Below are 21,152 nucleotides of genomic sequence, written 5' to 3'. Positions count from 1 at the left end.
AATATTAAGTTATATCAGAGAAAACTTATCAATTTATTTATCATTGATATATAGTGATATAGTATCGCAGATCAGTAATAGAGTTTTTTTTAATGTTTAATGTTCTCTTCGTAATATCTAGGAAAAATAAAGAGGGAGAGAGAGGAAAAGTTTTGGGATGAAGATGGTGATCTAGGCAAATTAGATCAAAAATTTTGATTAAGAAGAGCATTGTATAAGAGATAAATATAATGAGCCAAGAAAATCAGATCCAAAATTTTGATGAAGAAAATATTCAGAAATGATAAATCAGAGAGGGAGCACGCACAATACAATTTTTGATAATAAAAATGAAAGATCCAATCTGCTAAAGATTAGTTAAATTAAATATATTTTGTTTTAATAATAAATATATTCTGAGGATGAAAAAGGAAAACATATTTAATTGATTTTATGAATGGGCCATATTTCAAAATATTTAAAAACTTCATCCATAATTTATGGGAGTTGTATTTTTTGAGGCCATTGAACTAATTTTCTCTATTATATATTTTGTCCATTTAAAAATGTAAGGCATTTTTAATTGAATCTCATCTCTAATAAAGTAGTTATCTGTCTTCAAGCTAACCCTATTTTCTTACATTTATCCCTATTTAATATGATGTTTTGCCTTATAATAAATAAAAAGTGATTTATTTAATAGGGGTATTTTTTTAAAAAAAGTAATGATTATATCTTGAAAGGCTCTTGCATTTTTAGACATCCAATCCTTAAGGAGGGAGTATGTATTTTCCAAATTCTAATGTCTCATGGCTTCAATTTGGTTTAGGGATTGATTAATAAAACAGCCAAAATGTACACAATGGTGAAACAGGGAATGGTAAAGGAAGTAGACAAGAAAAGGGGAAGCCGAGGAATGGTAAAACAAAAATATTAAAATTAGCGGTGAAGAAAGAACTTATTCATGAATAGCTAGCAAAAAGATTTAAAAAAAAAAAAAACTAAACTAGAAGACCTAAAAAGAAGAAAGTTATTCAACTAATTAACATCAAAATAACAGTAAGCCTGAAAAGAAATTTCTGCTAACACTATCATCTACTCAGCAGTGAATCTGTAAACCATGAAGTGCTTATATATCTCTCCTGGCTTGACAATCTGTGATGGGAAATCTGGATGGTTCACTGAATCTGGGAAGCCCTGAGTCTCCAATGCAATAGCAGCATACTTACGGTAAATGGCTCCATCCTTACCCTTCTCATTCTTCAACATGTTGCTGGAATAGAACTGTACACCAGGTTGGTTTGACCACAGCTCCATCTTCCTCCCAGAAACTGAGTCCTTCACCACAGCCACTCTATTAAAGTGCTTTGAGTGATTCTTGTCCAACACATAGTTTATGTCATAGCCACTAGGAAGATCATGAATCTGACTGCCAATTTCTTTTGGTTCTTGGAAATCATATGGGGTTCCCTTGACTTCCATGAACTGACCTGTGGGGATGAGTTGATCGTTTACTGGTGTGATTTTTGAGCCAAAGAGCTGAATAGTATGTGAGAGAATGTCTCCGCTGTTGTGGCCCCTCAGATTCCAGTAAGTGTGCTGAGCAAGATTCACTGGTGTGGCTTTGTCAATGGGCTTGGCTTCCATCATCACAATGAATTTGTTGGTTTGGAAGAAAGCATAAGTCACTGAAACCTCAAGCTTTCCTGGAAAGCCTAGAAGGATAAAAGGAAAAATCTATTAGCAGCAAAGATCAAACAATCAAACTGGTCAAAATATGAAGAAAAGAAAGTACCTTGATCGTTGTCAGGACTGACATGAGTAAATGTGATGTGACCATCTTCTCTGTGGGATGCTACATTCCATACAACCTGACTGTAACCCTTAGGTCCGCCTGATATTTCATTGATAAGTGAAAACCAGTGATAGTGAAATTATTTAATATGACTGTTTGGCATAGAATGGTATTAGTATAATAACAGGAAGTTAAATGCTGATTAATTAATTACGATTAACATACCGTGGAGCGTGTTATTGCCATCATTAGCAGGCAAATGGTAGGTTTTTCCATCCAAAGAGAATTTAGCTTCTCCAATTCTATTGGCCACACGTCCAACAAGGGCGCCAAAGTATGTCGTATCGTTCTGCTACATCACAAAATTCTCTGTAAATTTTTCAGACAGAATCGATTTTTTTTTTTTGGGCCCTGATGATATATTAAATCTCAAAGAAAAAATTCAATCAGACCTTGTAATCCTTGACAGAATCGTAGCCAAGGACAATATCAGCTAAGTTTCCTGGAGAAAGAAGAACAACAAAAGGCGTTTTAAGAATGTGAGAAAAAGGAAAGAGAATATGAACACAAGAACAAGAAGAGAAAACAAATTACCATTTTTGTCAGGTACAACGAAAGACATAATAGTGGCACCAAAGTTAGTCAACTTGACTTGGAAATTTCCTCTCTTGAGCTCATAAGTTCCAATCTTGGGTTTCTCTGCATGAGCCTGAGAGAAGAGCAGAATGACCAGGAAAATGCAGGAAACAAACGATGCCTTAGACATTGTGGAAGAAATAGAAAGCAAACTCAGTGCTCATAGGACAATCAAACATGAAAACTCAAGCCACTTAAATACACAAGAGTCGTATCGTACGCATGTTTAATCTTCTATAATTATAGGATTATTTTGTTAGGATATGCTAACTATAAGAATCGATCAATATCATGATATAAAGCATAATAAATAATTTATCTTTATGCATTAATTTATGCCTTTCGCATAAGATACTTTTAGTATTTAAAAATATATTTACTTTAAATTTACGTTTCATTCATATTTTTGATTTCCAAAAATAATATAAATTATGATCCTAGTTGATTGATTAACAAAGTTATTTAATATGTTTAGGTATTTAACCTACTTATATTCAATCTGAATTATTTAAATTTAAATGGTTGTTTATTACTCTTTTTTAGTTAACAATATATTTCTATTTCACTTTACACTCTAATTCTTTTAATATATCCAAATCTTCAAATTACTCCGTTTTAATTTTCCCGCCCTATAATTCTCTAAATTAAATATTAATGTTTTCATTAAACAATTTCAAATAGTTTTAAATTATTAATTTTTAGTTAGTTAAACAATCTAAAATTTAGTTATGAATTTGTGTATGGATTAGGGAGTATTTGGATTCGGATTTTAGCCAAGTTCATTATTTAGATAGATAAAGTTTTATGAATTTGGATTTGATTGTTTAATTACTTTTAGATTTAATTATATCTTTTTTTTATTATTGTATTTTCATTCAATATTCTCAGTAGTTTAGTATTTTCAAATCTACTCAAAATATTTTAAAATAATAAAAAAAATTCAGATTCTATTTATTCTTAAAAGTTTAAGCAAATTTTATATTCTTGAGGGATTCACCCTAATTGTGATATATTGATGATTGATTGTGTAAATTTTTATATGTAAAATATTGATTTTCAATATTCAAGGATTTTGATTGCATCGCAAAAGACCGTGTTTAATTTGTTCGATCAGACGGGCTTCTAGGCTATCATCGTTATCTAATTACGTTTGTATATATAGTAATCTCATGAAGGTTTATTTTTTTTCCCTAATCTTCTTGATTACTGCCACTTGAGCACATCAAGACGTGCTAATTTTTTTTTTCTTTTGATCAAACAAATCACGAAATGGTTATAACCTTTACGGCTTACCCTTTCATAATAGTGATTTGTTGGGGCCTTGGGAAAGATATGGGAGGAGAATGCAGATGTCTAATATTTTCTTTTTTAATATATTAATAATTCCATTTTTAACGTTGCGACCGCCGCCGCCGCAATCATGTATGTGAATGAATTGATTATTATGATATAACGAAAAAAGAGAATGTGACATAAAGAGGATCATTTCAGTTTTATTTAGATGCAGGACTTCAGTACAAGTTTTTTTTTAAATAAATCATAAATCATTATATATGATTTTTGTTTGAAATTTGTCGTAGTTAGCATACAGTAGTTTATAATTTTAAAATATTCATTTTAATTTTTTAAATAATCACATTTAAAAATAAAATTATTTTGCCAATGGTTTCGTGAGACTTGCCAGCTTAACAACATACTTCTCACCTTGGTTGTTGTTTCCTTACTTCTTCTTTTTTTCTCCCTTGTGTGCAAGTATTTTCCTTTTGAAGTATAGTCAGATGTTAAAAATGAATATTATCTCTTTAAACAAGAATTTAAATTTTAATTTATTTTGTTGTGAAAGATTAACCCTTTTATGATGTATTCAATTAGTCTTCGTATCATTTACTTATTATTGATATCTATTGGTTTTATGACTCGTTGTCACTTTAATTGTGTAAATTTCAGAAATATATATACTTATATATTAAAACAAGCACTACATGCTCAAAATATTTAATTAATTACAAAATATGTAATTTTTTTTTATTGCTCGTGAGTGTCCTCTTGTCAAGGACCATCATATTTAAAAGATGATTGAATGCAAAATGTAAGAATTTTTTTAATAGAATTTGAATCTTAACTCATCATCTTATAAGATACTAGTTTATTTGATTAGACACAATCTTTATTAGTGCACAATATATGGGGGGGAAATTGTGAAAACAAAATAGCTCAGCCAACCTAATTAAACTTGCCAGAATGAGTGGCCAACCATTTTTTATTAGACCTGATATTGGGCCTAAAAAGACAAAGGTTGGTTGAAATAACTAATGACTAGCTTTTACCCAAAAATAATAATGATAATGATAATAAATAAAGACTAGCTGTTGGTTCAAAAATAATTAAAAACTACTCGAAATTGGTTAGACACAATATTTATTGGTGCACAATATAAGGGGGGAAATTTGTGAAAACAAAATAGCTCAACCAACCTAATTAAACTTGCTAGGATAATTGACCAACCCATTTTTTATTAGACTCGATATTGGGCCTAAAAAGACAAAGGTTGGTTGAAATAACTAATGGCGAGCACTTACCCAATAATAATAATAATAATAATAATAATAATAATAATAATAATAAATGAAGACTAGCTATTGGTTCAAAAATAAGTGAAAACTACTTGAAATTGATTAAATTAAACGAGACAAAATAAATACTAATAATTCTTTAAATCATGAAAACCTGAGATCGTATGAACTCATAATGGAAAAACTTTTATATTGTAGTCGCCTCATAACACTATCCCCCGAGCGAAGAGAGACAAGACATAATAACTTACTAAAAATCATGTAACTTTTTTAATCAAAATTTATTTTTAAAATAATTTATTAATATACATTGCCAAATCAATATCATAACCACCGTTGTCATTGGCATGCCCACTTTGACGTCCCTTAACTCTCACAATTACAAGGACCCTCCACTTTATATAATTTATATGGAAAATATGGAAATTAAAACTATTACTATCTTAATATAACTCATAGTTGTCAATTATCTTCTATGATGTGCTAAAGGAGAGAAGATATTCTTAAAAAACCATTTGTCCAAGAAAATAATTGATAGAATTTAAACCATTTTCACCAACTAATAGTTAATGACAACATCATTTATTTATATAGCAAAATTACCACAAATATATATGTGTGTGTGTGTGTGTGTGTGTGTGTGTGTGTGTGTGTGTGTGTGTATTATATGATAGTATATGATAACGTATTATAATGTTAAGTGTGAGAAAACTTTACTTGACGTGAAAAATCTTACCTTAAATTTATATGCATTATTACTCTATTGTTTCTAGCTCAGTTGTACTCTCCCTCTCCCCCCTTGGGTTGCTTCCCAAAACATCAGTTTATTAGTAAGTGGGGGCAATTAATCGGCAAAGACAAAGAAAACAATTGGGCCAAGGTCATAGAAGATACAATATGTTAATATAAAAAATTCAAGATTCCTAAGTTCAATTTTTTATGATACGAGGCTTCCACACTTGCTCAAATTCATTCATACTTAAACATCCTTATACTTTTTTTCTCAAGTCCATTAGATTTCCACATCGAAGACACCACAAATACCAAATTTTTGTGCCATGTGCAATCTAGGCCAACCCAATTAATCCAAAACCATATCACATATACAAACTTTCAATGTCAAATTAATAGGGACCTATAAAACAAAACATTAAAGTACTTGACCTACAGAAAGTCATAAATATCAAGATAAAGGGTTCCTCGGGTGCACTCAGCCTATATAAAAGATAAGTAAACCAAATCAATCACAAATAGATATAGATGCATGTGAATCCACTTAAAAAGTGTGCGTGACATGCGTATATCTCTCTATTCATGATTAGTCTGACCCATCTACTTGTTATAGACCATGTCTACCATGGAATTTTCGATCGGGGCACTATGCATAGCAATTATGACAAAGAGTTGAATGCATGAGCCTCACGTGAAACCTTAATGAAGACATCTTCCATTGTGGTGTCCGTTAAACCCCATGCAAATACTGTGAAGTCTCTCTTTGCAATGCCAACAGCCCGAAAGACATCTGCTATTCTGACCTCTTCTTTTGGCAGCTCAAATTTCTGGGTTCCAGAGATATGGTATGTCTTGCTAGCATTTGGGGACAGCCTGTGCACCAAGTTTTCCACTTCATTCTCATGATCTACAGATGTTGTCATTGTGAACACATAGCTTCCTCCATATCTTGCTTTTAGCTATCACACGCCATTGAAATAGCAAGTGTCAAGAAAAAAAATAGCAGTATTGAAAGATCAGTGGAAGTGCATTGCCAGAAAAGATTCACAAGTCACATTCAAAGCTAAGTCCAAACTCCAAAGGGACAAAGACTTGAGTGAAATTCTTGAGGTAATTCTACTTGCATCTATGCTATTGGAGACATCTAAAATCTACATCCAAGCTTTCAGGATCCCACAGAGCATATAAAGGTCTTTTGGCAATGACAGTGATAAAGCATGCCACATTCATAATTTTACCTCTTTTGGATTCCCTATGCACTGCCAGCTCCCATCTACGAATATTCCTATTCGGTCACATAACACCTCTGCCTCTTCCATGGAATGAGCTGAAATAATGCAATATAAATATATAAAAGAAACCACAATCACGCTGTAACAAAACCTTGGATAAATAAATGAGCAGATATGTTCAAATTGTAGACAGCTAGCAAAGCACCGGAATAGGATACATTATTAACAATCCTAATATCCTATTACAGTCATCTGTGTTATAAGAAGGACAAGGAGAAGGAATATACTGGTTAGTATGATTGCCCGATTCTGCTTTGCACGCTTGACAACATTCCATAAATTGTTTCTTGACGCAGGGTCTAATCCAGTACTTGGTTCATCCATATAAACGACCTTAAAAAAATTTCCAGCAATCACAAAATGAATAGTCAAACGTGGAAACGTCTACATCACAGGTTTAGTAGAAGCAGATTGGATTAATGAGAGATGAATACATACTTTGGGATCTCCGATCAATGAAATTGCAACACTAAGCCTCCTCTTCATTCCTCCACTGTACTTTCCAGCTTTTTTATCAGCAACTCCTCCATGGAAAAGGTTTACACTTTTCAGAGATTCTTCCACTGCCTGCAGCAGCAGAATGCAAGTAAGAAGATCTTAATTGACAGAGCAGTGCTCAAGAGAAAGGTCTGACTTTGGACCCTCGTACTAATAACTGAGAGTTTCCAAGCCCAAATACTCTCTCTTCCTCAAAATCAAAACCATCATATATATAAGTAGAAGATATAAACATGAAAATTTGATTTTCATATTCCTTTAATAACAAGTCCTCTAAAATACCAATCTCAAATGACTTACTTGTGTTAAGGCCGAGCCTTTAAGATTTTTAAGTCTGCCATAGAAGAGCAGGTGTTCTCTTCCAGTTAGAGTTTCCCACAGCAAGCTATAATGTCACCCAAAAAATAACTTAGTAACTGTAATTTTCATCCAGAAAAATATAAATGGAACTTGAGGAAATTTCCAACTTACTCATGCTGTGGACATACACCCATGCTAGTATATATTTCATCCATTTGAGTTCTTATGTTCAGACCTTGAACAAGTGCTGCACCAGAGGTTGGCTTCGTGAGACCAATCATCTGTAACCATATATAAGTTATAATGATAGTCAATGGAGAAATCCACTCAAAGGACTAAAATATTCGTGGCATCAAAGGTAGCTTCAAAGAAAATTAAGAAGAGCCCATCAGAATTTTCCCTGGAGCATATGCATTCAAAATTTTTTCTCTACACACTGACAAATTGGAAGCTCCTTGATTAATCCAGAAAAGTTTTTCTCTGCTTTAATTTTCCCCCCTCTTTCCTCTTATGTGAGCAGCTCAGGTTATGAGCAGAGACTTGCTGATCCTACTTCCATAGGGTAAAAAAATAACTGCTCCAAAGGTTTGTTCATATAGCTTTAAGAACTTCAATTTAACTGACCATATTGATAAATGAGGTCTTCCCAGCACCATTGGGGCCAAGCATACCAAAACATTCCCCTTCAGGCAAAGCAAGAGATAAGCCTCTCACTGCATATTTCTCTGGGTTTCCATCTCTCCCTGGATACACCTTTTTTAGGTTGTCACATACAATTGCATGATTCATAGTTGGTTCAAGTAGCAGCTGCTCAACCTTTTCCCTCTGGCAAGGAAAAGAAGAAGTCAACACATCATGCAAGTAAGTCACACTATAATGAGAATGACCAAAGTTGCAGAAAACTGGCAAGAAATGCTTGAGATCAATAGCTGGTAGAAATTAAAAGCTATTGGGATAATTGAGTCACAAATACAAGATAAGATAGTCAAACTCTTGACCTTACATTTTATTTTTCCTCAGAAACAATACACCATACTTGTCAAGAGGAAAGGAAGTGACATGAAAGGAAAGAAATCATTTGCTTCTCTAATGGAACATCTAATTACCTAGCAGTCCCAAGTCATTGAAGAATTGTGCCACATCATCACACCATGGTCAGGCAGAATTGTAACATCAATTTTTGAAACCAGAAGTGATAGGTACAAAATAAATAGTGCAAGTATTGTGCCAAAAATATATAGTACAAGTGTTTGAGATAAGCATAACTACCTCTTGACTGACATCAGATTTCTCCATCTGAACAAAGACTTTTGACCCCTGCCTTTGAATACTAGGTTTCCGGAATGATGACAAAGGCTTTTTCTGAAATCTTTTCAAGAAAAAAAGTGGACTTTTGCGACTTCCTAATACTTGATCAATGTAATAAGCAACAACAAGCACTACAAACCACTCGATAAACATGATAATTAAGACCTCTCTCATGCCATTTACGCTATCATTCAGATCTCCCCATCGCATTGCATGGTTTCCTGTAGCATTTGCTTCAAAGGCATATGATGCCAACTCATAGAGTCCACGATATAATGCAAACCCGGGATACAACTCTAAAACAACTATCCACCCTCCTGAAGACACAGCAGGCAAATAACAGGCCAGAAAAGTCAGGCTTTACAACACAGACATGACACATATAAAGATGACAAACAATCTCCAATCTAAACCAGATAACATTAGATTAGGCAACTACACCTAAGAAGGGAGGTGAATTGGGTGTTTAGCATGTTTTTGAGTTTTAAATGGTTCATGCAAAAACTGAGCTTGAACAGTAAGAAAATCAAGATGTTAATCAAAACAAAGTTCAAGTAATCTTTTAAAGAATCAGTTCAAAAGGTTATTCAACAGATAAAAATTCTAAGAATGACCATCATATTAATCCATTTTTTATGCTACATGAAAATGAACACAAGAGTGATAGAGCTGAATTCACTCCATTTCAGTTATCCCTCTATATTTCTCAACCTTATGTATCAATTCAAAGAAACATTACATTGATAATAACATGATAAGTGACTCCATTATGACCAAAATAAAGCTTACCATTCCTCTCCTTCCCTCGTTAATGTCATTACTTATAATTTCTGGGGAGAATCACATTTAAGGACCACTTGAGGAAATTATTCACAAACAAGGACTAACAACAAGTCCCATTTGAGGGGAAAAAAATCACATTCCCATTTTAACAATTTATTTGGTATTGGTCCTTATCTGTAAATAATTTCCTTGAGTGGTCCTTGGATGTAATTCTCCCTAATTTCTAATGGGTTTGGTCAGTTCCTATTGAGGCAAGAAACTAGGAGTTAGGCTCAAAACAAAACTCATAAATTGACCCAAAAATCTTGAAATCTTGAACAAGTAAGCCAACTGGAGAGGTTGGGAAGGGTGGATAAGGTAGCATAGAACCTACACTTGCTTTGCACAAGTAATGACACTTGCCATGACTAGTAGAACAATAGAATGTCGAGGAAATTGGACAGGAAGCTAGGTGAAAGGTTTATGTCAAAGCCAACATTCAGTTGTTTCCTTTCTTTGTATCCTAAAGAGATTGAAACATCTGCTAACGAGAACTTAAATAGTTACTTTGAAGGATGTTTTTATGATCATCAACATCACCATTTAACCATGTAGAAAAATGCTATCTAATTCTGTTGTATGAGAATCAATCAGATGAAGATAAACAAGTAGATCCAATAATATATGGAAATCTACAACAAGAATAAGCCTTATCCCACTAGATGGAGTAATATATGGAAATTAGAAGGGGAAAAAAGGATGGTTATCGTTCCTCAAACAACCAACTTACTTGGAAATGATTTATCTTCAAGAAAAAAGTTGAAAAGAAATCCACCTAAAAGCCCAGATGCAAAGACACCAATATATGCAATTACTGCAATTATCACAAACAAGAGTCAGCAATCGGACCTGAGAATAGAAGTAGTGAACACCTGATTATAAACAACACAAAAGACTAATTGTCAAACCTGTAGCTGTCTTAACATTTGAAAACGTGGCGGCCACAAGAAATGCCAGTGAAATTTGCAAGTTTATAAAGATGAAATAAAAAACCAATTGGATGCTGTAGTCATTCAATGTAAAGAATTTTAACCCTGTAAATGAAGTAAATTGCATTAAAGAGAATCCAAAGTGTCAAAAGTGAAAAATAGTTCACAGGCTTGTATTCTACTATTCTTACCTATGAGTGAGCCAAATATCACAAAGCATAGCACATAGAGCACTGATAGGGAAAAAAAATAGCCATAAGATATCATCCAATATGGCCCATCACCAAGACCATGCATCTTCATCATTATTCTGAGTTTCTTTTCCTTCTCATATACTAGTGATGTCAAAAATACCTACACCAATGAAATAGAACTTACATGCCTGAAACAACTAAGTATACTAGAATAAGTGCCTTGCATTTTTGTCATTTAACATGTTGATGTAATTATTGTCCTTGACTTTGATTACATGAATTGTCCTGCAAGCAGGAAACCTGATCCAAAATAGTTATCTATCTACATAAGTACATACAAGCAAAGAAAATCGTAAATAAGTAACAGTATCTATAGGAGGTCAAGAAGATACCGGGCAAAGAAAGAATCTTATGACTTCGTAACAAAACAAAAAATTAAAGAGGTTCCTTATAAGATTGCTTCTTGGTCAAGGATCTTAAGGAAACTGAAGACCGACAAAAAAAAAAAAAAACATAGATGCCACATATCAATTAATTCTCCATTAGAAACTATTTCTGCAATTTGATGTACATACAGGGAAAAGTTGCAGGAAGACCCAAGTAAAGAAGAGGGAGCCCAGAAGAGAAGCTACGTCAATTCTCAAGGGAGTCTCAGGTTTTGGCATTTCCTTTACAAACTCAAATAACATCTCAGTACCTGGACCCTGTAGAAACTGAAGGAAGGCATTTGATACCTGGAAGTGCATATACATGTGTCAGATGTTAGTCAGCATCATGATTTGTCAGGTGCAAGTCAATAGAGACCCAAAAAATTGAACTGGATACGAGAGAAATAAATTTAAAAGGAAATTGTTAATATATTTTAGATGTCAGTCAGTATCACTACTTACTAGTAGCTTCTTCCACACAAATAAGTACTGATAGATATAGTAACGATTTTAAAAGTTCCTTCATAAGAAAGGATATATTCCCTCAGCTCAAAATTATTCCACCTCAAATGACACAAAATTGTGTTCTAACCCTCATATTTATATTTCAGTAATATAAATATTTTATATGCTAAGAGTTGTTGCTTTAAAGAGTTATATCAGGTAGCAGAATAATAACAAGAGGATGAAACGAGTAAAAGAATTTCATACCAAATTTACTAAACGGGGAATTCGTGCCAATGCAATTGGCCCGAAACCGGTGTCATTCTTATAGGTTGAGTTGTACCATGTGATGACATTGAAGCTATTCACACTTGAATTTAGAAAATCAAAGGCTGTCAAGAGAACATAGAAATAAATATCAGCTTTCCCCTATCACTGCATATAAAATTGACTGATGATAAGTGCCTACCTGCAGCTATCTCATTGATCTGTCTCTCAGGGTTCCCTTTTCGATAACCTTTAAATAGCTCATTGTTCACCTCAGAAGAATTATTTCGCCATAAGTGTATACCTTGAGCACATCTAATCTCTAGATCCAAGGAAAATTGGGAACAAAAATTTAAGACATGAGATGCCAGCCTCAAGAATGTCTAACCTAGAAAGCGACATAATTAATATAGCAAATGATCAGTCCACTCCAGGCAGATGTTTGTTTTGAGCCAAAAATTAAGAACAAAATTTCTAAACTTATGGATTTGCACCTTGATCACATCTAACCTAGAAAACATTGCTGTTACATGAGAAACAATGTGCTAAATGCATTTTTCGCCAAGCATTTAATAGCAACAATCGTCCACAAGTTAACAATCATTGTGAAAGTGTTCCAAATGCGCGAAAGAAAGATATAATGACCTTGTGAATTATGACAGATGAAAGAAGCAAATCTTATTACGTTTCCAGGAGTTCTCCATTCCATGTTTTGCATTTTATGAAATAACAATAGGTTTTAGATAGAAATTAACTAACCATCTAAATTATAGCAGCTAAAGGATTTGGAAAAAGGTATGATCAGCCTACAGTTAAAGTATTCATGAACAAGCTATCATTCATGATGAGCCAATAGCCTTCAGGACATATGACCATGTGATGGGTTGTGCTGCAAGGAGTTGAATGCGCCTAATAAAATATTTGCTTAAGTGTTTGACAGAACCCAATAAGTAATTGACTGATTGGGCAATTACCTCTTTCTGATGTGCCTAACATTTTTTTTTTTCATAAATTAAGCTTATTACTTTACTTGCCGAAAAGAATTTGACAATCTATTTAGAAAGGTTTCATTAAAATGTAATGTATGCATGTAAGTTGAAGATTATAAAAAATTCTTCAAGAATAATGCATTGGCTTCCTAGTAAATATGTAAGAACTTTACATTTTAAGGCAATTATCATAGTAGCAGCAGTGCAGGCGCAGCCTTGCATGATCATGTGTTTCTCTGTAATCACATCTTACATGATAAAAAAATATGAATACAAGTAGCATTACATACCTTGCTGGATGGTATTGGTTGATATCTGGATTGGAACAGAGAATGTAGAGTTCTGTATGCACTGAGTTTGCAGATAGTAAATGGGAAGACCCGAAAAGAAAGCTGGTTCAAGAAAATTTTGGTTTTGTGGCATTGATTCTGATCCCTGGATCATTTTGAAGGTTGCATCAGCAACAATGTTCATGACATAATTATGAACAAAATGAACAAGATATATGTCCAGATGGTGAGATTATGAAAGAACAAGTGAAATAGACACACACACAAAACTTGATCGAGAAAATTCTAAATAGATAAATAACAAACATACTAACTCACCAGGACATTTCTTGCCAAACTATCCACGATATCAGAGGTATTCACACTAAAGGGACTTTTAAACATATTTCCAAACAAAGCTGTGAAAAAATGGAAACGTGGTTAGGACATCTAAGACAGTGAAATCCATGATTCAACTGAGTGAGTAAAAAAAAAAAAAAATATATATATATATATATAGCAATGTCATAATAAAATAAAAACACAAGTGTGCAAACATTGAAACACACACACACACACACACACACATACTTTCTCCAAAAGACTGATTACTGCCAGTGAAGAGAAAAGTTACAGGACATGACCCTGTCCTCCTGCAAGAATCATTTGGCAAATCTGAGAATGGAATAATATCGGCTTGTACGGCTCGATATTGGGGAGCAGGCACTTGTAACAATGGAGGCCATTCTGGAGGATTAGGAATTGCACAAGTTGCAACTTGATCTGTGTCTGAGTACTCAACTCCACAGGCTTCCTCCAGACATTGATTCCCATCTCTCTTAGTACAAATGCAACCACACTTATTTTTTGGCTTATCCAATTCTTTATCGATTACTACTTGGATAACAACAAGCACCACACAGACGAAAAATGGGAATAAGATGAGCCGCACATTTGTCTTTACATTTCGTTTCTGCAAACAAAGATATACGCGTATTATCAGACAAAACAAACAGAAAATATATTTGGCCAGACTTGTCCAATTAAAAGTGCGAGGTCTCTGTTTCAAACCCATCAAATTGAAATACATATCAGATTCTAAGCAAATCTACATAAGAGTCGCAGAGAAAATAATCCTAGTTTCACCTTACGTGTTATACTACAATCAGCAAGGCACCTTCAAAAATCACTGTATCATTAGTTTCTGAAAATTTCTATTGTAAACTAAAAACCCCGCAAGAACACTACTAAAAATTGAGAAATAGAATAGAGAGAGAAATTGGGGCTTATCAAGGATTGCAGAAGGGATTACACGCACAGGCTTTTACAAGCCAGATGGCAGTTTTTTTTTTTTTTTTGGGGGGGGGGGAGTGGAGGCACCTGGAAAGTCAAATTTTTGCGAAGCAGAGCATTAGCCTGAGTCCAGAAGCTGGAAGAGCCCCTGGGCGAATCTGCCATTGATGACCGTTAAACCCTTCCTGAGGCAACGGAATTTTGTAAGTTCCCGCCAGGTATCAAAGTACTGTAACTGTAAAGCTGTTTGAAGGTAGAAGACAATCTTGTTCCTCTTTGCTTGCACTCCACTGCTTGCTACCCCTTTTAAAGTTTGGAATTTCAACCTTGAGAAGCCTTAAAGTCAACTACTAAAATTCATCGAATGCAAAACTACCATTAAGAAACAAAGCACAAATCATCGGGCCCTTCCACCGGTTGAATGGACGCGTTTCGTCTTTACGATGGCCTTTTCCTTCCGATTCAGACAAAATCAAACGTATTAAATATTTCTCTATTAAAAAATATAAAATATTTTAAATGAATCTCACCTGATTATTTATTTTTAAATTAATTATTTTTTTTTAATAAAATATTTTACTTTAAAATAAATTTAAAATAATTTATTTAATATGATTTTTTAAAAAATAATAATTATATCTTAAAAAATTAAAAATATTTTATATTTTTTAACATTAAATTCTTTAAAAAAAATGCTTTAACAGAGGGAGTATACTTTAAAAAAATAAAATTTTTTGAAAAATAATTTACACATAGTAACTAATGGATAACTATATAAAAAATAATTTACACATATTAAATGTAATTTATAACTTTATTTTTTAAAAAAAAACTTTTAAAAATGTTTTTATCTAATATTTTATTTATAAAAAATAAAAAATTAAAAAATGTAATGCAAAGGATAATATTAAAAAAATATCATTAATAAAATTTTAATTTGATTAAAATGTCTTATATTTTAATATGTCAAATACTCCTAAAGAGTGTCTTATAATTTAAGTTGAAGAGAGTAATATATATTACTCCTGTTATTCTATTTATAAATTAATTTTAATATGTTTTAATAGAATTAAGAAAAATTTTAAAATTCATTAACCATATTTAAAAAGTTAATAATTTAATATTTTAACTTTAATAACACATTTTTTCTGCCCAACATTTAATAAAAGTTATAAAAGGAGAAATTTGTAATAAAAATTTATTGATATTAGTGTAACTTATAAATAAGATAACAAAAATTCTTTCTCTATCATGTAAATAAGAATTATTAATCTCAATAAATTTACTATCTCAACATCACAATTTAATAATAAATTTTTCATGTCCAATCCCTTATCTCTAGGACTATTTTCTGTCAAAACTTTGCTAATTTGTTAATTTCAATTAAATACTCCCTTCATATCTAAATATAAGAGAAAACTGTCATGTGATATTTTGTTTTTTTATAACAAAATTGTACATTTTAAGTGACATTTATTACATTTTTCTTAAATTATTCCTTATAAAATTATACTTCCTCAGTCTCAAATTATAAATAAAATATTTTTGAAGGTGTTTCTCCATCTCAAATATAAAACATTTTGAATAAATTAAATTTTATTAAATGTACCTATTTCAATATTTTCTTTTCTCTTTCTATAATTAATTTCATCCCTTTTCTTTTTAATATATTAAATTATGGGTATTTTTAAAAGTTTATATTTTTGTTTTGAAAAGAAAAGATTGTTAAGTGTATTTAATGAAGTTTATTGATATATAAGATTTTGTTTAAAAGTATCTTATAATTTGAGATAGAATGAGTAGTCTCATTCACCAGACAAAATATTAATGCAAACTTATTTAATTGAATACAAGAATATTTAGTCTAATTTTTTATTCCCATATATAATTATTACTTGTGTATTCATAAACCGAGGGAGTATAACAGATATGTTACCACCAATATATGTTAATCAATGAATCTTTAATTAATCCATTTGATTTGCAATTATCATTACACTAAAAGATCACACAATTTGAATTAATAAATAATACTCCCTCTATTTTTTATTATTAAAGAAATTATTACTTTTGACTTATATTTTTTTATAAGCAAAATTATTTATTTCAATAAACATTTATTACACATTCCCTAAACCATGCTTCATAATTTATATTAAAAAAATTAATGTATGGTTATATTAATTAACATATAACATTTTAATTTTTTTTATTTTCAGACATTATTATTATATTTAACTATTTTTTTAAATTGTGTGATATAATTTTTTTCTCTTAGATATAAAAATAAAGAGAGTATTAAATACCATTTAATTGTTAAAGGAGAAGAACAAAAGTGCTTTAAGCACATCTATAATATTAAAATTATTTTTAAACTTTAAAATTCAAATTGTATAAATATTAAATAAATTGTCTTTGTTTTTGCCAAAATATTCATATCAAATATTAGAAGTTAAAGTCTTGTTCATGAATTGTGTTTTTATTTTCCTAATTTTTAATGTCCCATGTATTTTTCTTAAATTAGATCATTGTAGTTTAATCTAATAAATTTGTTAATTCCCAAAAGTTAAAATTTTAAAATTTTTCTTTTTAAAAAAATAAAATCAAGCACTTTTATATTTTTATTAAAATATTATATAACTTTAAAATAAATTACATAATTTCAAAACTCAAGTTTTTATTGATAATATCAAATCAAATTTGCCATAAATTTTAAACGTGTCTTGTTTTAAAATTAGTCATTCATTACAATTTGAACTCTTAAAGATTAAAATATATAACATATTAAATTATAAGAGTTTGGTTAAAACAAAATACCACTACCTCCATCCCAAATTTTAAAGCATGTTTAAATAAAATTACATATACCAATAAAACTCATTTAATATACTATACAATTTTATTTTTTAAGATAAAGATATCCTTCATTTTTTTGACCAAATAAAAATATCCTTCTTTAAATACTTTATTTATATTCTTTGAAAAAAAATTATTAACTAAGCACAATTAAAGAAATGCGAACTGAGAGAAGGTTAGAGTTTGTTTGAGTAACTCTTAAAAACACATTCAAACCACATTGAAAATATATTTTTATTAAATTTAACAAATAATTGAATCTCCCAAATATGCTTTCACCATATCTAAACTGAAAATTAAACACATAAAAAAATGTTAACAACCGAAATCAATTGTATATGTGAAGCTTTTTCCGGCGAAATTCCATCGAAACTTCCGAAGTCATTTTCATGACTTCAGCTTATGCAAATTAAAATAAGATTTTTAACCAATTCGTTTGAACGCCAATATAAAATTATAGAAGACAACTTAGTGATTATTTTCCGAGTCAAACAAATTAGAAAAAAGAACTCAATTTTAAATTATCCTGTCAAAATCGGGATTCCAATATTATAAGTGGGGAAAAAAGGCAAAAATCAAAATGTGACAATTATCTCCAACCTCCATCGGAATAACCGGTAAAAACATCACTGATTACCCAATTCCGATTTGAAAACCAGAAAAAAATATTACTGACATTAAAACATATTAAAATTTTGACTCGTCCCCACGCGTTAGCGCAGGGTACTGCTGACCCCCAGGCCCATTCTACAGGCCGTAGCCCCGAAGTTACTTCGATTCCTCCCCTTGCTTTGATTTGTGCGGCCCTTCCCTCTTTTCTTGCAAGCGATGTGGGGCTTAGTCCTTAGCATAACACTATTTTTCTCTTGTCTTTGGTTATATTTTTTATTAATCTCCACGACTTTTTAATAATAGTATAAACATATATTTCATATTTGTATTTCGTAGCATTTATCTATATTTTTTAGCAGAATATTTAAATTCCAATTTAAATATACCTCTGAAAAATGCTTGATGATCATAGTTTAAAAGAATATAAAACATTTTAATTGTTATCTCAAGTGTAAGTTTTTTTCAATAGATCTTTGATTATGTTTTTAATCTTAATAAAAATTTTGTTAATATGTGGAAAAATAATTTTTATTTTAAATTATTTATCTCTTTTCTTAAATAAAATGTATTGAATTTTATTTTCAATTAGCCTTTAAAAATGTGCGAATATCATTCCATCTATATATCTATAATTATCATTGTATTATTTTAATGCACAAAAATTAAAATATATTAATTTATTAGTTATTGCTTTGATCACAGTTCGACCAATGAATCATAAATTATTATTTTGATTGGTTCAATTGCCAGCCTAATTTTTAATTCTTAGTTAATTGTATAAAAGGTTGGAGAGAAAAAATGTTCAATTTTTGTAAAGTCTCTATATTTTTCAATTCATGTTTAATAATTTTAAGTTGGGAAAATTTGTTAAAAAGACTTGGTTAGAATTAAAATTGGTCTAAGGGACCAAAAATATTTGAAAGACGAAGCTTAATTTTTTTTATTCATATAACAATGTTATCATTTGACTAAAATGTTCTTGTCTTAAACAAAGAAAATTGAAAAGGAAAACCACTCTTTCTTCTGCCTTTCTTCCCACAATTTAGAGAACCACAAGAGTCCAAAGTGCTATGCAATGGTCGATGATGAGGGACAAATTTGACAAAAAATCAATGGCAGTATGAGTTATGAATGAGTTATCAAAGACAAGTTTGATAAAAACAATCCCATTAGAGAATCAGATGATCGGAGAACTAGAGACATGAAATGATAGTTGAGCAGCGGTGACTAATGGTGTCGACGAAGGAGCAATTGGCAACATGAGTGAGGATTTAGTTGGATGAGGTTAAAAACAAATGGGAAGTGGTGTGCATCTTCTTGAGACTCTCAAAATCAAATATTTTTTATATTGCTCCATTCCTTGAACATCGGATCTCCTCTCCTTGAATCCATCCTCAATCATTAATTCAAAAACATATTTACATTCATTTAATTATTCTTTATTTGCACATTTTTACTTTATATGTGAAATAGTGCCGAGAAAGAGTGGGTGACAAATACCATCATGAGACTTCTATAATTGTCTCCGAATGAATACCACAACAGCAACACTAGTTCAATGAATATATTCAGGTTTAAAATTTAAAACCTCTAGCATTAAGATATGGTTTTTATATGGTACTTTTCAATTGCCCTCTTTAAAAGGGAAGTATTACATGTGACATGCAAAGGGATTGAGAAGCCTATTATCTTTATTTATAAGTTTTAAGTGTTCAATAGCATTTTAATATATCTTATTTCTAACTTTTAAAAATGCTCTTGATTTCATGTGTGAGGTTATAACAATAAGTTGTACTAAAACTTGGGATATTGAAAACTGGTTAGCTTCTCTTTTGCACCTTATTTCATTAATTAATGTTATTACAAATTGCAGGTTTATCTTAGCTTTGTATGTAGGCATTAGTCGTCTGATTTATAATTCATTGCATCTTTTGATCCAAATATAAGGGATTTTTGTTTTTCATAAAAACTAAATTATATTTTTCTTTATCTATTATCATTAATGTTGCATTTTTTAGTTAATATATAAAATTACTTGTTTAATTTGCATGGAGTAGGTAAACATAGACAGAATACTAAAGCAGATAAGTGATAGGCTACATTTGATAGTGAAGGAAAGACTTTTGGCTTCCACAAAGCACTCAAGTTTATAGTTTTAGGGGTATGTTGTTTATACTATTATCCTTCTTCTCTTGTAATTAAATTAAGGTGTGAGTATATTAACCATGTCAAGTAAGAAGTATTTGTAAACTTTAAGTGTGTTACATGTTCAAAATTAGCATGTTGAATCTTAAGTTATCATTAATGTTTTTAGATTATCATGAATGTTCTCATATTGTTTATGAGATTTACATTCATCTTTCCATTTATGTGTTTAAAATGATATTTTCTTGTCGTGTATTAATGCTTAAATGACCCATTTATGACAACTATCGATCTTCAGTTTCAAGCATAATGAATAAAAAAATTAAACTTGTTCCTTTAAGTATATTTGGCTCTTGGGACTAACTTTGCTTCCAATTAGGTCTTTCTTTCGTTTTTTTTTTTACCAATTTTTATCTTATTATTTTTACATTAAAAGCAGGGCAGCATGTTTATCTTCAAAAGAAAAATTTTATTTTATAGTTAACGTATTAAACGAATGGATATATAAAAAACACTCAATGGCACTATATTACTTATATATTTATTGTATATTGAATCAATTAATTAACATAACATCATATCATTATTATAAAATAAAAATTGTATACCCAGATGGCTAGACCTCACAATTATAAATTATTCTGTACAATCTTTTTTTTTAATATAGGGTCACGAAAAAATCTACAAGAAATAAAATGTCAGGTCATGTCAGAAATTATTAGACCTCCGCATTTATTTTCCTGAATACTAAGCACGTCCAATCCTATGCACGAATAAACTTGTTAGTCAAT

At 30.9% G+C, this 21,152-nt stretch overlaps 2 protein-coding genes across 4 annotated transcripts; both read right to left on the bottom strand.

Moving 5' to 3' along the window:
- Positions 1-1,067: 1,067 nt before the first annotated feature.
- LOC129307897 (uncharacterized) lies at positions 1,068-2,560 on the bottom strand. Of its 3 annotated transcripts, none has more exons than XM_054948840.1 (5): positions 2,369-2,560; positions 2,227-2,276; positions 2,000-2,126; positions 1,775-1,873; positions 1,068-1,694 (listed from the first exon to the last, which is right to left on the bottom strand). In XM_054948840.1, exons 1-5 carry the CDS (start codon positions 2,538-2,540, stop codon positions 1,075-1,077), a joined length of 1,068 nt encoding a protein of 355 aa, XP_054804815.1. In that variant the 5' UTR covers positions 2,541-2,560; the 3' UTR covers positions 1,068-1,074. The 3 variants fall into 3 exon arrangements, with proteins under 3 accessions (XP_054804815.1, XP_054804817.1, XP_054804816.1); XM_054948842.1 differs by having other exon boundaries at positions 1,068-1,685; XM_054948841.1 differs by having other exon boundaries at positions 2,000-2,123.
- Positions 2,561-6,064: 3,504 nt separating this feature from the next.
- On the bottom strand, positions 6,065-15,110 carry LOC129309269 (ABC transporter A family member 7-like). The gene is made up of 18 exons (XM_054950761.1): positions 14,836-15,110; positions 14,047-14,428; positions 13,795-13,874; positions 13,477-13,621; positions 12,400-12,519; positions 12,198-12,322; positions 11,634-11,792; positions 11,056-11,218; positions 10,844-10,969; positions 10,666-10,749; positions 9,075-9,430; positions 8,430-8,630; positions 7,977-8,086; positions 7,806-7,890; positions 7,446-7,574; positions 7,235-7,340; positions 6,954-7,042; positions 6,065-6,674 (listed from the first exon to the last, which is right to left on the bottom strand). Exons 1-18 carry the CDS (start codon positions 14,911-14,913, stop codon positions 6,375-6,377), a joined length of 2,838 nt encoding a protein of 945 aa, XP_054806736.1. The 5' UTR covers positions 14,914-15,110; the 3' UTR covers positions 6,065-6,374.
- Between the last annotated feature and the right edge of the window lie 6,042 nt (positions 15,111-21,152).

Source organism: Prosopis cineraria, unplaced genomic scaffold (assembly GCF_029017545.1).
Source record: "Prosopis cineraria cultivar Desert tree isolate PC_DT_omini unplaced genomic scaffold, ASM2901754v1 PC4, whole genome shotgun sequence".
NCBI classification, from domain to species: Eukaryota; Viridiplantae; Streptophyta; class Magnoliopsida; order Fabales; family Fabaceae; genus Prosopis; species Prosopis cineraria.
This window is presented reverse-complemented; position numbering and strand designations above follow the sequence as displayed.